Source organism: Struthio camelus, chromosome 14, assembly GCF_040807025.1.
Source record: "Struthio camelus isolate bStrCam1 chromosome 14, bStrCam1.hap1, whole genome shotgun sequence".
Taxonomy (NCBI): domain Eukaryota; kingdom Metazoa; phylum Chordata; class Aves; order Struthioniformes; family Struthionidae; genus Struthio; species Struthio camelus.
Genome location: NC_090955.1, coordinates 1,300,813 through 1,316,078, shown reverse-complemented (window position 1 = coordinate 1,316,078; position 15,266 = coordinate 1,300,813). Strand labels below are relative to the sequence as shown.

At 50.3% G+C, this 15,266-nt stretch overlaps 1 protein-coding gene across 5 annotated transcripts; it reads right to left on the bottom strand.

The window, feature by feature from the left end:
* Positions 1 to 281: 281 nt before the first annotated feature.
* On the bottom strand, positions 282 to 14,710 carry LOC138060969 (protein SSUH2 homolog). 5 transcript variants are annotated; one of them, XM_068907230.1, is made up of 14 exons: positions 14,600 to 14,696; positions 13,324 to 13,380; positions 11,644 to 11,702; positions 9,936 to 10,034; positions 9,648 to 9,711; positions 8,584 to 8,713; positions 7,962 to 8,022; positions 7,105 to 7,229; positions 6,232 to 6,294; positions 4,274 to 4,368; positions 3,491 to 3,583; positions 1,929 to 2,034; positions 1,006 to 1,107; positions 282 to 763 (listed from the first exon to the last, which is right to left on the bottom strand). In XM_068907230.1, exons 1-14 carry the CDS (start codon positions 14,620 to 14,622, stop codon positions 623 to 625), a joined length of 1,218 nt encoding a protein of 405 aa, XP_068763331.1. In that variant the 5' UTR covers positions 14,623 to 14,696; the 3' UTR covers positions 282 to 622. The 5 variants fall into 5 exon arrangements, with proteins under 5 accessions (XP_068763331.1, XP_068763330.1, XP_068763328.1 ...); XM_068907229.1 differs by having other exon boundaries at positions 13,324 to 13,404; positions 14,600 to 14,692; XM_068907227.1 differs by lacking the exon at positions 14,600 to 14,696 and adding an exon at positions 13,533 to 14,593 and having other exon boundaries at positions 13,324 to 13,404.
* Between the last annotated feature and the right edge of the window lie 556 nt (positions 14,711 to 15,266).

Genomic DNA, 15,266 nt, shown 5'->3' with positions numbered 1-15,266 from the left:
CCTTGGGAAGCAGAGAGGAATGGCCTAAAGAAATGCTCCTCAGTTTGCTTTGCACTGGTAAAGGCAGAGTCTTTACACTTTTTTAGTAGGTGACATTTTCTGTGTGCACCACAGGAAAAATTAGGAAAAGAATATGTGGTTAATCTAAGGAGAGTAAATAATAACTGATCTGCTGTGCTGCTTAACAAGAAAGCAGAAGTGCTTCATAGAGGGAGATAATGGATGTCCCCTAATTCCCTTCCCTCCTCCACCAAACAAATAAGATAGAAAAAAAAACAGTATAAATTTCACCAGAAATTTATTTTAAACCAAAGACTTTGCTCAAGGTCACCACCAAAATTTTTTTCTTAATCTGAGGCAAATGCTGTTCCTTGTCAAGCGGTTTTATCCCTTTGCAAAGCATACCCTTCTCAGCTTTGAATCTAGGTGCATTTTTAATGGAGAATTAAGGCTTGGAATGAAAAACCCGACTCCTCCTCTTTCATCATCTTTTAACCTGGCGTTGTTAGCCAAGCGTGACTCGGTTTCTCTTGCTCTGAGCCCTCCGTCCCGCCGCTCGGGGACGTAATGATGGAGCAGGACGGCTTGTCCAGCCCCAGCTCTTGCCGGACCTGCCCACGGGTCACAGGAGGGAACAGCAGCATGGTTCTGGGTAGTCCTCTGCGTACACTTTCTTCTCGTTACCGAAGACGTAGAAGGAATATGCCTTCCCTTTCCAGTCGTAGTCGATCTTAGTGAGTGGAATTAGCTCAACAGCATGTTTCTGCAAAAAGAGAAGAAAATAAAGGGATATTTTAACAGCCTCTGGTAGGAGGCGCGAGCACAGGCGCCTGGCTCCGCCGTGCGCATCTCCAGCCCTCGTGCTTGGGCAAGGGGGACAGCGACTGCTTTCCATTTCATACACACGTTTAGGGAGAAGAGGTCTCCTCCTAACAGCTCTTATTTTAATCCCCCCCAGGTAGCCCCTCTGCATGAAGCTGCATCTCCAGGTGCGTTTTTACCTACCTGTCTCAGTATCCGCGTCTCTGCCGACACTTGCATTTGATGCAGCGCAAGGCAGGACTCTGCGCCCCGCACAAGCGGCGCGGGAAGGTTCAGAGGACTCACCTGGAAAATCGCAACATCGCAACGAACGTATTTACGGAGCCCCTAAAATGGCTTGCCAAACAAGTTAAAGGGGAGTGCTCAGGAACCTGCCATGCATGCACTTTAACTTCAGCCCACTGCAAGGTGCAAATATTCACGGTCTATGTCTGCTTTGGCATATGTTTTGCAGACATTTTTAGGCAGCTCTGCCCTAGAGATAACCGCTTCATGCACGCTAGAGTTGCTGGGGGTCCTGGCAGGAGCCAGCGCTGCAGCAGCTCAGACCTGCACAAGGCACCGTCCGGCCGCAGCAGCTCAACAGGACAGCGGCAGCCTGGGGAGAGTCACCGGCAGCAAACAGGCACACGTAAGGCTTGATGCCAGCCTGCTCCGGCCACCACGAACGGCTCGTCCTCCACCACCTCCTCCTGCTTTAAATAAGACCACCCTAAGCTGCACAGGCATTTTTTTTGGCAGTATATTTTCCCCAAATTCCTAGCTGTTCAGATTCATAGTTCTGGTTCACAGCTTTGCTTTGTCCCTGTTATCTTCATCCTAGTGGACTTGTAGATATTTCTAAAATTGAATCTGGCTCTGGGCTGTCACCCACAAGGATATAGCGAGGCCCGTTAACAGCTCCGTGTTATACGGCCCCTGGAAACCGCTGCAACTTTGACTAACAAGCGGCGAGAGTCTCCTGGAGAAACTCTGCCATTCGTAGCCGTTCGGTTTCGGTCTCTCCGAGAACGATTTTATGGTCTATATAGAGGTTCGTAAATGCTTCAGTGCGTTCTGCAGTTTCTGGACAAATAACAAAGCTATTGTGTTAATTTGTATGTTACCGAGTGATTTTCCTCACTGAGGAGTTCCTTCCCGGTGACTTCCTGGAAGCGGGACGTGGGAAACCCGTGGTTCTCCTCGGCGACGTACTCCGCCGTGCTGGTCTCCCTGCGGCGAAGAGAGGGAAGGCTGAAACTCTTTGCTTTTTATTTTTCCCATTTAGAAATATTAGCTTTATATCAAGTAGCACATTAAATATTAAATATTATATTAAACATTAGCTACACCCATAATCTTGAAGCATTTGATGCCTTTGGACCAGGATCAGGCCTTGACTCACTGAGCAATAGTCCCCGCCGAAGGGGGAGCCGTGCGACGCACCTCCTGCGCCCTGCTGCCACTTCCCCCCGTTTCCGCTATGCCCTCACAGGGAAAGACTTTAAACTGGGATCAGATCTTTACCCCACGATGGTAGCACCCACACACCTTCCCTTACAAAGAGGGTGTTATTCAGCCCCTTATTCAGACTTGCAAAGTTCCCCGAGGCCGTCAAAGTACCCGTCTGCCTCGGACGGGGTTATGCCAGTGGGAGGCACCAGTTTATTCGGGGAATGGCTTATCTGCACACATGGGCTCCTGCCATGTGGTCAGTCACAGGGAAGGTCTCGGCACGTGCCCTGGGAAGCGAGCAACCACAGGGCACCGGAGGAGGCTGTCGGCTGCCTCCGGGCTCTCTACGTGCTCCGTTGCACAGCCGATCTCCAGCGAGGACGCCGCATGGACCAGTGTTCAAGCTCCACACGTTCCCCTTCACCCTCTGTTATCTAGAAGTTGGCTGCACTTCAAAATTTCCTTTTAGTGCTTAACCTCTGCTCTTCCATGATGCCTACTGCAAACCACAAGGAAAAGGGCATCTTCCCCCCGTGCATCACGCTGTGGGCATCAACCACCGCGTGAGCACGTTCCCAAGAGCAGTAACTTAACGCTGCCCCTGATTTCTGACCATTTAATCAATTAGATAAACTTAACAATTCTCTTCTATTTATGTTATTAATAATTTCATGAAAAGCTACTATTGAAAACAGATTTTGCGTATCCACGATCAAATCCCCTAACTGCACCAAACGAAGCAAAAGCAGCAGCATAACTAGAGCAGTCAAGCACTGCCGTGCAGCACCCGAATGCCCACCAGGACACGTGGACGTGCCTCTTGAGGACAGAGCTAGAGTGACCTAGTTTAATGTGCTCTGTTATTTTTAGTAAACACAAGTGCTCAGGGTCTGAGCACTATTTTCTTCTCTAACTCTAACAACACTGGTTGCACGTTCCCAGCCTCCGAGCGTGTTGAAAGCCTGTACAGTAAATACTGTCGTTTCATATTACATGGCTAGGCGCAGACATCTCCAGCTGTTTCCTTGAAGAGTGGCACTCCTAGCAGCAGCACGGACCCCCGCTGGTCCCCAGCCCACAGCGTGACCCGGTGCGAGCCAGCACAGCTCGCCAGGGATGAACCTCCACCCTGGCCGGAGGACTTGGCACCGCGATCCTCGCTGGGCAGTGCCACCAGGCCTGCGGACACCAGGCGCAATGCAGCGGCGCTGCCTGCTTTTCGGCTGCAACTCACCAGGCGACGGTCAGCTCTGCGTGGCAGAGCAGGAGGCCTTTCGCGTCGCAGCGGGCGCAGGGCACCCGGCCCTGGCCCCAGCAGGAGAAGCACCTGCACAAGGGAAGCAGCATGAGGTCAAGCACTTACTGCAAGCCCAGGCGCTTCGCTCCAACGGTGCTGGATCTCCCGGCCCCCACATCCCCCTAGGGCTGTTCCAGCCGACGGTGGAGAACACCCGATAAACACGCTGGTGGGTTTCAGGCGTCTCCGATCCGAAGCCACAGAGGCACATCCATGACTGCCAGCAAGTCCAAGGGGTGATGGGTGGGAAAGCTGAGCAACCAAGAGAGCTGCCAGCTAAGCTGTCCATTAATAACTCTAAAGGGGGAAAAAAATCCCCACGTCTTGTTTATTAATACAGAGGGAAGCACAGGAGGTCTACAAGTGTTCTTGACTGGGGGAAACCAGACGTCAAAATGGCACAATTCCTTAACAATAATCTGCACAAAGTGGGTGTAAAAATCATCTCACGAGAACATCACTGCATACCACCACGTCACAGCAGCCCGTGGCTTTATCCTCCTGTGCAAAGCACTTTGCAAGCTTTGCATATTTGCACTTCCCATTAAAAACATGCCTTTTGGCCCCGCAGGATTATTAGGACGTCTTCTACATTTACCTGGGTTTGCAGATGCATCTATTTATTTACCTCCCCTGCCAGAGAGGGAATGAGATCCTAATAAACCAAAACTACAAAAAAAAGCAAACTGCCTTGTGGCCTGGCATTTTAGTTTTTCTTACCTCATCCGTCCTGAACCATTACAATGTGGACAATCACTGAAAAATTCACTATCAGTAGCATGCTTGCCGCTCCCCCCACAGAAAACACAGGTTCTCTAGATGTAGAAAGAAAACAAAAAATGAAAATATTAATTTTTTCATTTGCAATTGCTAAGATCCATTTCCTTAATGACACTCATTTACAGAAGCACAAAAAAAAAAAAAGGTGGATGTGCTGAACAGCACGTTCTTTCTTTTAAAATTATTTATGATGATACTTACATAAGCAGAACACAGCACGGACAATTACTTATTCCCGTGCGGCGAACACACACATCATACTTTCAGAACTTGCATTTCGGTCATTCATAAGCTTCCCCTGCTAGTCCTCCACCCTAACATGAATTTCATGCCTGAGTTTCCCCTGCACAATAAGGTTCCTATGTCCAGTAGAGGACGTAATTACTGCGCATGGAAAGCTGCATGCACTTGCCCTTGGCAGCATAACCCCGAAGGCCATGGAAACTGCTGGCCAGGAGGCCCGCAAGCCCGCTCTGTCAGCAGGCCGGGGCCGTTGCTGAGTTGATTTTCCCTGGAGCAGGGTTCCCCCGGGCGAGGCGCTCCCGGCTGCCCTGTGTGCTCTGCCTCAGGCTGCTCTCCACCAAGAGCACGGTCAGACCCGTCCTTCCACCAGGGCCGGTGACCCCTGTCCCATCCCAACTGCTCTGACTCGCCTCGCTGCAGACCAAACGGCCTGATGAAAGCTTCGGTGCCACCAGCCCTGCCAGCTCGCCCCGAAAGCAGCCTGGGAGCGAAGGGTGCGTCCCAGCAGCGCCGAGGCGCGGTGACGGGCTCCCGCTGCCCCACCGCCCTGGGGACCCGTGCTCCCTCGCTGAGCATCGCGCTGCGGTTCCCGCGCACGGCTGCGTGCCGCTGCCCAGCGCTGCTGCTCCACAGCCCTTTCAAAACAGCTTCTCACCCAAACCCAGCACTAAAGAGCCTGGTATGACCTGTTTGGAAGCTTATTTATACCAGAAAACTAGTATCTCTACTGACTACAGATGGACAGTTAACTAAAGCAATATTCACAGACAAAGGAGCACTTTCAGTGGGGCACTGCTCTGCCTTCGCCCTCGCCACTGCCTCGGCGCCACGCTCCCTTTGGGGAGTTAAAGTTACGTCCCGATAACATCTGCTCTAGGCAACAGCAGTAAAAACGTGGTATTGGCATCGCTGCTTCTTTATCTTTTCATTCCCTCTGTCGGCACAGGCAGTGCAACCTACATCAAAGGCCACCTCCGCCTCCAGCGCCATCCGTCTCCGTCCCGAAGCCTCCCGGGAATTCTGGCTCCATTTCTAACTTTATTGAGGTGCCGTTTTTTCAGATGTTTGCTAATTCTCTCTGTTTCCTTGAGCAGTCAGGTGAAATGGGTTTCCTGCATGACCAGGTTTTCAATTTAGGACATTAATAGTGTTGACCCAATTTAGTGTAAATTGGATCTTGTTTTCCTCAAATAAGACGGGGCCTGATTTAACTCTTGCCGACAGAAGGATTTCCAGAGATTTACAGGTTTGGAATCAGCCCCATAATCTCCGGTTCTTAAACTGTTGTACAATGATTTATGTCCCCATCCTCACATCTTCCTCTTCTGCCAGAGAAATCTGTCAGAGGTTTCCAGTAGCTGTCCCCTTGCAGAAAGCAGAGGAAACTTGCTTCCCTGCCACATAACGAACTGCCTGTTCCTCTGCCTGGAGGAGCAATTGCAAACGCAACGCCTAGGAGATCTCGAAGCCAGACCGTGCCTTGAGCAGGGCTTGTTTCCAGACAAACTTCTTTGCTCATCTCAGAGCTCAGGAAGAGAAAGGTGAGGAAAAGGGAGGTGAGCTGGTTTCAGGTACTTTTCAACTGTTTAAAACACGTTTCACACAGAGAAGACAATCTCTAAGAGTAATCCTCGGTGGCTCTCGAGACCACATACCTTTCCCGATCCTCTGCAAGAGCTGCACGGAGTGAGGCCGGAGCTGGAGCAATTAGGACAACCCTGAAAGCCAGAAAGACACAAGCAATACCGTCATTAGCCACTTGCAAAACCGTGGATGCACCGAGGAAAGCACAAGACTCCCGTTGTTGCTCATCCGTGATCACCTTTTACACCCGCCGAGCCCATCTCATTCTAACCTTACGCTACAGCTCCTGCTTGGATAAAAGGCAGTGGGAGGCTTGAGCCCTTGGTGGAGACGGCTAACACGTGTAACGCAGCCAGCCCCCTGCACGCCTCCAGCTCCACAGCTGGAGAAACCAGGACGACCCCGGGCAGGAGGAATCGCAGCTGCGCACGAGGGTCTGCCGAGACGCCCGGCCCCGGAGCCGCGGGCCCCGGGCGAGCAGGCGTTGAGCGGGACCGGGAGGAGAGGGCCGGTTGGCTAGTCACGGACCGGCCGTGCTCACCCACAACACAGCTAGACAGGCTTTTCTGGCAGATCTTGTTCGTTTTATCCCAGGAGTAAAAATAGTTGGGCTTTGTTCTTTTGGGCGGGTGCAAGTCATTTTTCATGGCATCTTGCCCACTCAAAATGCAACGCTCCAGACTATTTCAAGCAGTAAAAGCAATTCTTTGCCAAAAAAACAAGTGCCAATCCTTTATCTATAGCTATTAAAACACTATCGCTAGTTCAAGCAGAAAAACAATGCTTCCTGCCAGAGCCAGAGTTATCTTTTCTTATCCTGAGTCGTGCAGGGGAGAAGCAATAACTATAACTGTACCCCCCGCCCCGAATGGCTGTTTCGGTGAGTAAGAGTACATCAGCTGGTGCAAGGAGCACGGCTGCGGGAGAGCGGGCTGGGGGCTCACCTGCACCGCGTAGGTGTGCGGCACGGGCAGGCACGTCTCGCAGGCGGCGAACGGTGGCGGCGGATCCACCGCCACTTCCCAGGGCGCCGGCGGGGCGGCTGCGGCCGGGCCGTCCACCAGCCCCCCTAGGGCAGAGCAGCGAGGGGTGGCAGGCTGCGCTGGGGACGCCGCGGCAGGAGGCACCAGGCTGCCCCGCGGCCCCCAGCTGCGCCGGCAAAGGACATCGATAACACTGCAGCTTTGCCACTTATATTCCTAATTTTCAGTGGCCAACCTGGGCTGGCATCAAACCAGCTGTTTTACATGTGAAGGAAAGGCTTAGGCATCATGCATCGGTCGCCAAAGACTCAGCAAGCATCCTGACGGCTGCAGATAGCAGGTAGCCGTACCATACACACAGATGCAACGAGTCCAGATACTGAACGCATATGATTAGGTCAATGCTATTCCCATAGGTGTCAAACTAGTTAGCAAAAGCTGCTTCGGCCAACTTGTTGTTTTTGTTCTTTACGAAGCTGAGGCCAAGAACCTTGAGTTCCCTGTTTTCTCAGACGTGAGATGCCTCCAGGGCCTGGCTGTCTGCAGGGAACCAAATACCTGCAAATTCAACGGACCTGTACAGAAAGCACCCGTCATCCCTCCCAGCCCCTGGGCAGGGAGACCCTGATTTGTGCATGCATCACGCACTACGCACTGGGCATTTTCCTGGGAGGAAGCCTTCCTGAGGGGCCACAGGAGAGGACAGCAGCATTAGCTCGACCCGCGGTGGTGCTGGCTCGGGCTGCGTCGCCCTGCGGAGGGCATCACCTCCGGGCAGAGCGCTCACCGCCAGCCGCGCCGGGGCAGTATCTGCTCACCGTGGTACGGCTCGCTGGCCGGCAGCGTGCTCCTGCTCTCCGTGAACGTGTGCAGACGATACTAGTAAAACCAAAAAGAAGAGTTAATGATGAGCAGAAACCTGCTGGAAGGGGAGTTACCCTGGGCTTCACCCAGTCTGCACGGCATGGGACCGGAGCGGGTCTGGCATTGCAATAACCCCCGTGTCCCTGCTGGGGACAAGAGCAAGAGCTGGACAGCAGTAAGTGCTGCTAATTGGCGCCTGCGCTTGACGAAGACCTCTGCAGAGAGTTCTTGCACTTAATTAAGGAAATAGTATTTAATTACTCTGGATGGGACCCTGCAGCTTCACCGAGCAGCCACACATGGGGAAGGCTCCTCCCTGGGGTGCACGGCCCTCTGCACACAACCAGAAAAAAAATGCCCTGTTTTTGGTACACAACAATTTGATATGAAAAGTAATGCTGTGGAACACTTTTTACACAGGCAACATAATACAAGCTGAAAGATCAGGAATTTTTGACTGTGCTATGTTACACACCTGGAAAATACAGTATATATCTATCTGAAGCAATTTCTCATTACAGTGGGTTTAGGTATAAACCTACCATGCAGTTGCACCTATTAACGTCATCTCCTTACCCTATATGTGTTTAGTGCAGTCAGGTTCTGGACCATCATGTGTTTTGCTGGGGCAGTCCTATAGCAGCATTTGCTGGCTGCATACTGTATAAAGGCAGCTCTGGCTTCATCCTCAGAAATGTATAAGATGCTGGAAAAAGAACAAAAACCAGGTAGTTTAAGACTGTATAGCTGGCATGCTCTCCTGACGTTTTTTTTAATCACAAAGGGAAAAAAAATTAAAACAGCAGTCAAGATTCATTAGCAATTTGCATGCTTCATTTAAGTTTGCCCAAGCAGAGATCTCCTTTATAGGCTAAATTATTCCGATTTTCCCTAGGAGCTGAGCCCTGTCTTGGAAAAGATCTGGTTGCTCAAAGATTTGTCACTAAGCAACGAGAATTTGGTGTGCTTGAACTCACGTTTGCTTGTCATCACACATCACAACCTTTTGCACAGTTGGGACTAATCTGACAGTTTGTTTCTAACAAGAAACTAAGTAAAGTCAGAAAAAAAAGCACAAGGTCCCGAGCAGGTCGCGGGTGCCCTGTCGAGGTGCTGCAGCTGCTCCTCCTCGTGGGTCTCTCTGGATCTGGAGCCTATAAAGAAAGTATCCTCCTGGGCAAACTTCAATGAAGCATGGAAATTGCTAATGAATCTTGACTTTGCGCTGTGTCTGTAGACGGGGAGATAACACCAAGGGCGGCCGAGTCCTCCCCGAGGCACACCCTGAACTGGCTCCACAGGAGCCTGAGGTGACCTGCCTCCAAGGTGGTCCAAGGTGGACCTGAGTCCCATCAGTGCCCAAATGCTATCCCCACCAAAATCCCTCCCTCCACCCAAAACTCAAATTACTCGGCTCCGTATTGCTGAACATTCAGCATCAGCATCGCGTTCAGGAGACCAGGCGAGCCACCCAAACAGGCAGCTTGAATCAAGACACACGCTCCGGTTCAAAGTGATCCATTCCCTGTGGTCATCATTGTGTTTTCCACAGTGAGAAGAAAACGCCTTGTCATATCTTTGAATATACATACCTCTACATTGTCAGGGGTTAAAAGCAACAGATCAGAAAGATGTGTTACCTCTCCTCTGCTTGAAACATTTCAGATTTTGGAGGGAGCAACAGAGCAGGAAAGTTTGTATTTCCTGGAAGGAAATAACAGCAAGGTTACCTGCTCACATTCACCCACTTGCAATGCCGCGGTTTAATGTCAGTACGAAGAGCTCAGATACCTCCTCGAGATATGGCCATTTGCTCCCTTCACCCTTCCCTCACGTTCTCACCCCTTTCAGTCTCGCTCAGCGATTGCATCGGCTCCTCGCAAGCTCTGACGCAAGCTCTGGCGCAGTATGACACCCGCTGCGGTTACCTGCCTGGCTGCTTCCGGCTGCGGCCCCAGTGTCCACCAGCTCCAGAGGGGGTGCAGAGGGCTCCGCGCCGGGCCGGGCACCAGCAGCTGTGACCACATCTGTACAACAGAGGGATCCAACAGAAGGGAAATCTAGAAATGCTCCCAAAAGCGCAGAGTTAAAAATGCCAGTGGTTTGCAAGAAAAAAGTCCCTAGGAACATTGCAAATAGTACGTGCAGTGTCTAACATAGTGTTTAATAACCCAAATAATAGAGAGATCTTTTCCAACATTTGTGCAACGGTGAGAGAGCCGGTCAGAAGCGTACTGTCCAGCAGGGCGTTTTGCATTGTTCGTACATGGGCAGAAGGCATGGTCTGATCAGCGGTGTGCTGTCCCAGATCGGTGACCTGCACTGGAGCGCCGTGTTCAGCCCACCGCCGCGGGAGAGCTGAGGCCTGGGAACCAGGCATTTTTCTGAAATTATTAGTCCATGGCTAAATTGTTCCAAAACCAGCCTCTGGTTTCAGCCCTCCCACTGTGGTAGTTAAACCACAGAGCATGAGATCTGTCTGAGACAGAGCAGAGACGCAGCAGCGATACTGGGACAACGCAGAGGATGGGGGGAAACAGCAGTGTCAAAAAGCCTGAACTTCTGGTTAGCAGTGTTCAGCTGCATTGCAAAACATACGGCAGGTCGAGTAGCTTAAGACTATCCCTTTCTGGACTGCAAAAACATACTAATCAGGCCTTGTCCCCCGCCAGCGCCACATGCGAGCAGCAGCCAGCGGCTGGAGCGGCCGCCCGTGGTGGGATCATGGGGAGGGTTTGCAGCCGTTTGAGCCCATGGGCAGGATCAAACAGGCGAGACGGTGGCTCGAAAGCAACGCATGGCCAGGAAAGAGGAACAAAGGCACGTCCCCAGCCGCCTCCCTTCTCGGCCGTTTAATCTCATCTACTGCTGTGAAATATTGGCAAGGGAAGAAAATAAACGGATCTAAGCAACGAGTTTCCAGGGGAATTCATTCTGGCAGATTTGCCCATCTCGGTGCTCTTTTATCAAAATCAATAGCCAAACAAAGTTATTTTGGTGGTCAGCAACCTCCTCACCGATTTCAAACTCACTCAAAACCCAGCAAAGCCCATTGTGAACAAGACCACTCTTTTCCAACCCGTTGGAATAGAATCACCGGGTCTGAAAACTGCTCTTGTAAACAGGCAGATTCAAACTCGTGGCATTTCACTCTGCTGAGGATCGTGCTTTGGACGCTGGAGAACTTCTCACCGTTCCCCACCTTGACACCAACCTGTCCCTCATCCACCTCGAGATAGCAACAAACCACTGCACCCTTGATCCCATTTTACCCTATAAGGCTCTAAATGGGTGCTAGGCTGGTCTTAAAGGACTGCTGCAAAATTTGGGGCATAGCACATCTGGCAGAGCTGAACAGAGGAAGCCACCAGTCGAGCACGGCCCTAGCAAGGCCCTGACGCTGCAGCTGTTGGGCAAGAGCCCGGTGTAAGGGACAAGACCTCTGACGTTGGCTCCTGTTGGGAAACTGTGGTGTCATAACGTTACTTCCAGCTACACCAGACAGGCAGGAGCACCAGTGAACCTGCACTTTGTGCTTCTTTCGTACTTCAAACTAGGTAGCAAATGTCCACCAGGGCTGTGACCTAGGTGGTCTCTCTGGAGAACAAGGTTTTAGTTTGCAGATATTGTCCGTACCTGGCCTACTGTAAGGAGGAGGGGGATCCTGGCCTCCATAGCTCACAGCATCCTCATTCCTGTTTTGAGAAATGCAAACATGAAACGCCACAAATCAAATCTCTTCTAGAGGAAGCAGACGTGCACGGCCGGGCTGGAGCTTCAGATCAATCTCCGTCCTGTCTCCGTCAGAGCGGCAGCAGCAGCTAGGGAATAATGAATCTCTGCTAAGGAAATTAGGGGAGAGTTATCCGTTCTGTGATGTCGGGAAAGCGAAGGCAGGCAAATGTATTTCAGTGAGCAGTGGAACTAATGAGGTTTGGTTTCCTTCAGATCTGTCTCTTGGTGGTGAAGCCTGACAAAATTGTACTCAAATTTTAGGTGCATAGATGTATAATTCATCTCTCTTTCCTACTTACAAACTCTCTCAATGTAGAGTATTTTGAGACAGCCAATACACAGTGGGGCACGTCTAACTGTTGGAAAGTTTCAGAAGTTGTTAGGCACAAACTTACAAAGGTTCAGATCTGTCCCCACCTGCCTGTTCTTGTCTGGCCTGAGAAAGCATCACCAGTATCTAGATTGCTTCAAATCCGTTTGGTCTGCCTGAATTAGAGTGACAAGATCAAAGATTAGCGGACGGGACATGCAGAACAGATAACTACATAAAATATCCTCCACTAATGAACCAAGGCAAAAATGCCCCGTGAAGGGTCTGTGACAGCACGAGAACTGGAGGTGGCCTTGGACAGTCATGACAAATATTGCCCGGGATTCCCCAGGCTCTCGGCGGCTGGGCACAAGCCGTATGAGCGGCTAAAGCCGGCCGCCACGCCGGGACCCGGCGCCGCACGGGGCCGTCAGCCTTCGCCGAAACCCAGCCTGCCCCCTCGGAGCCCTCGCTCAGAGCTGCTCTGGGCTTTGCACCGGCCCCGCAGCCGCATGTCTCCCGCGCCGCTGCCTGCAGCTCGCCCCGCCGCGTCCCGGAGCCGCAGCCAGCGCGGGGCCGGCCCCCGGCGAAACACCGGTAGATAAAGCGGCGAAAGAAACCCATGCCGACGCCAGGACGTGCTGCAGTAGCTGTAAAATAAGAAGCTTTAAACAAACAAACAAAAAAACCCCAAAGACCAAGAAAACCCACACACGCAGCTGTATCAAAACAAAAACTATCAGTTATACCAAAACAGAAGTATCATAACCCAAACTTGGTAAATCTAGGTTTTTACTTTTTGCCATTTTCTTCCACTTTCTCTTGCCTTCAAAACTCAAACCTTGCGTGACCGTGACTGGATTATTGCACGTATAAACTGGGATGGCTCAGCGTATTTGGAGTAAAGCTCTTTTTTTTTTTTTTCTTTAAAGGCCTTTTGCTTTCTGATAGCAACCAACAGCTTTCTCATTGAGTCTCCTCGTCCTGACCACGGACTGCAGCTGAAGTTTTTACATATGTTGGCTCAGAGACTTTTAAGATCAGCTTAGGCTCATGCCAGACAAGATTCCCAGCGCCGAAGGCGAGGGACGTTTGGAAGAGCAGGCAGATGGCGATGTGTGATGCGGAGATGGCGCTGCCCGGCCGAGCGGGGCAAATTCCCATCTCCCCCTCTCCAAAGTCAGCGCCGCTGCCCAGAAATCAGCGGAGAAGAGAGACGACCTTCTGCTGCTGAATTAATGACGTGAGTGAACGAGAAAATGTTTACTCACGTGGCTAAAAACGCTGCAAAGCAGTTCTCTAGCACTTCCAGGTCTTCGTGCTCCCGCCTGGGCAATAATGCAAAAACATTTCTTCAGCACGTCCCAGCAGAAGCAGAAAAAATAAAAGTGTGCAAAGACCAAAAGATAACAGGGAAAAGAAGTTACATTTAATTTTGATTAACTAGGGGGGAAAAAAAAAAAACCGTTGGATCACCAACCTCGTCAAACAGATCAAAAACAAGCTGCTTTTAAGAGACACAAGAAGCATTAACCTGGGTTAGGATCAAGTCAATGCAGACTACGATAGCAATCCGCCGATTTACATCCTTTCATAAAATATCCACCTGAACCTGAGAGAAAATGTGAAATTCTTTTGGAACTATTACAATGGGATGTTAAATTAAATAATAAATCAACTCTACATTTATAAATACACTGATTCTACCTGTCATGGACATTCAAAACTATTTTATTAAGCAAAGGAGCTTAAAGCTTAACTGGAATTATGTTATCCAGAATGCAAAGGCAATTATGTTCGCCCTGTGTTTAAGCAGCTGTAAGGAGAAATGCAACCTCTTTCCACAGCAAGAGCACGGAGCACTACAGCACTGTTATGAGATGCAGCTTTTATGTGAACTACTTTTTGCCATACAGTTGGATGCCATGCAACACAGTTAATCCCTTCTTCCAGCAGTCACTGTTTTGTAGGTTCAGGATGGAAAACTGGGGGCATGTTTTCCTTCAAGGGCAAAAAGTTAACCTTGCCCAAAATTGAGCATTTTACAGACATCATCTGTAACAGCATCGATGAAGCTACTGGCCATCACTTTATGGAGGTACTTTGTTCTCAAAAAGTTAGAGAAAATAAATCCAGCATATTCAACCCAAAACGGATTTTACTTTCCCAAGCAACACAATCCATGAAAATAGGAGGTTTTGATAAAAACAAATTCTAAGTGACTCAAAGCACACAGTGCAGAATGAAAAGATCTTTAAACATCACAAGTGAGTAACCTTATTAACGTCCCTAGTTAACATTCATTCCACAGGGCTTTTCAAAAACAACAGGAAAATAATTTCCTCCTTTTTTTAATATTACCAGACTAAATCTCCAACTATGAAATATTAACAGATGTTCCCCGCTAACTGAAATAAAGCTCTGGGTTGCTGAACAGCCAATAAGTAGCCTCCCTCCCTGCCCATGCACAGTTATTTCTGTGGTATTTTCAGTTGAAGACGGCCTACGCTCCTTTCTCAGAGGAGACCTTCCCATGCCCAAGCTCACCTGACCAGCTCCTCCTTCTCCATCGCTGCTCCACGACTGTCGTTTGCTGGAGAAGTGATGCTCTTGTGCCAGTGCTCAGGCCGGCAGCACCACGTAGCTGAAGGAAGTTGCATCAATCTGTACTTTCAGGCTCTGCACAGATGTTGCAATGCTTGCTGATTTTTCTGCAGCCACTACCGTAGTTCGGGGTTCATAAAAAGTACTTACGCCCCATTTACAGGAGGCAATGGAACAAAAAGGCACACCTACCATTCCTCTGTGCAGAAAGAAAAGGGGGGGGGGGAATATTGACTTGGAGGATAGTCCTTCTGGATGACTCAAATGCAAATTCTCCCTCTGCATCAGAGGGGATCATGCACTGGCGCCTCCCTAGCACACGCTGCCTGGGCATCCAAACACGCCTAGAGGAAGGGTGATTTACAGACTAAAATTACTCTGCTTGAGGCAGTTGCATCCCTTTTACTACCTGAACTTTGCATACCTGTCCTTATCTCTTGGGGGACAGTGGCGTACACTGTCCTGGCACTGGCGTGTTGGCCCGTCTCTTCTCTACCTGCCCAGGCAGGTCAAAGTCTGTGAGACAGAAGGCTGGGACATTTCAGGAACACCTTCCCACACCACATTAGAGAACGCCACAGCACAAGTTTGGCTCTTATCCCTACAAAAA

Excerpts from the sequence above, each read along its gene's own strand:
- LOC138060969 (XM_068907227.1), bottom strand. The coding sequence starts at position 13,582 with ATGCTTCTTGTGTCTCTTAAAAGCAGCTTGTTTTTGATCTGTTTGACG. Across the intron at positions 10,035-11,643 it reads TCCTCCTTACAGTAGGCCAG|ATGTGGTCACAGCTGCTGGT; the intron begins GTACGGACAATA and ends TCTGTTGTACAG. Across the intron at positions 8,023-8,583 it reads CTGCACTAAACACATATAGG|TATCGTCTGCACACGTTCAC; the intron begins GTAAGGAGATGA and ends TGGTTTTACTAG.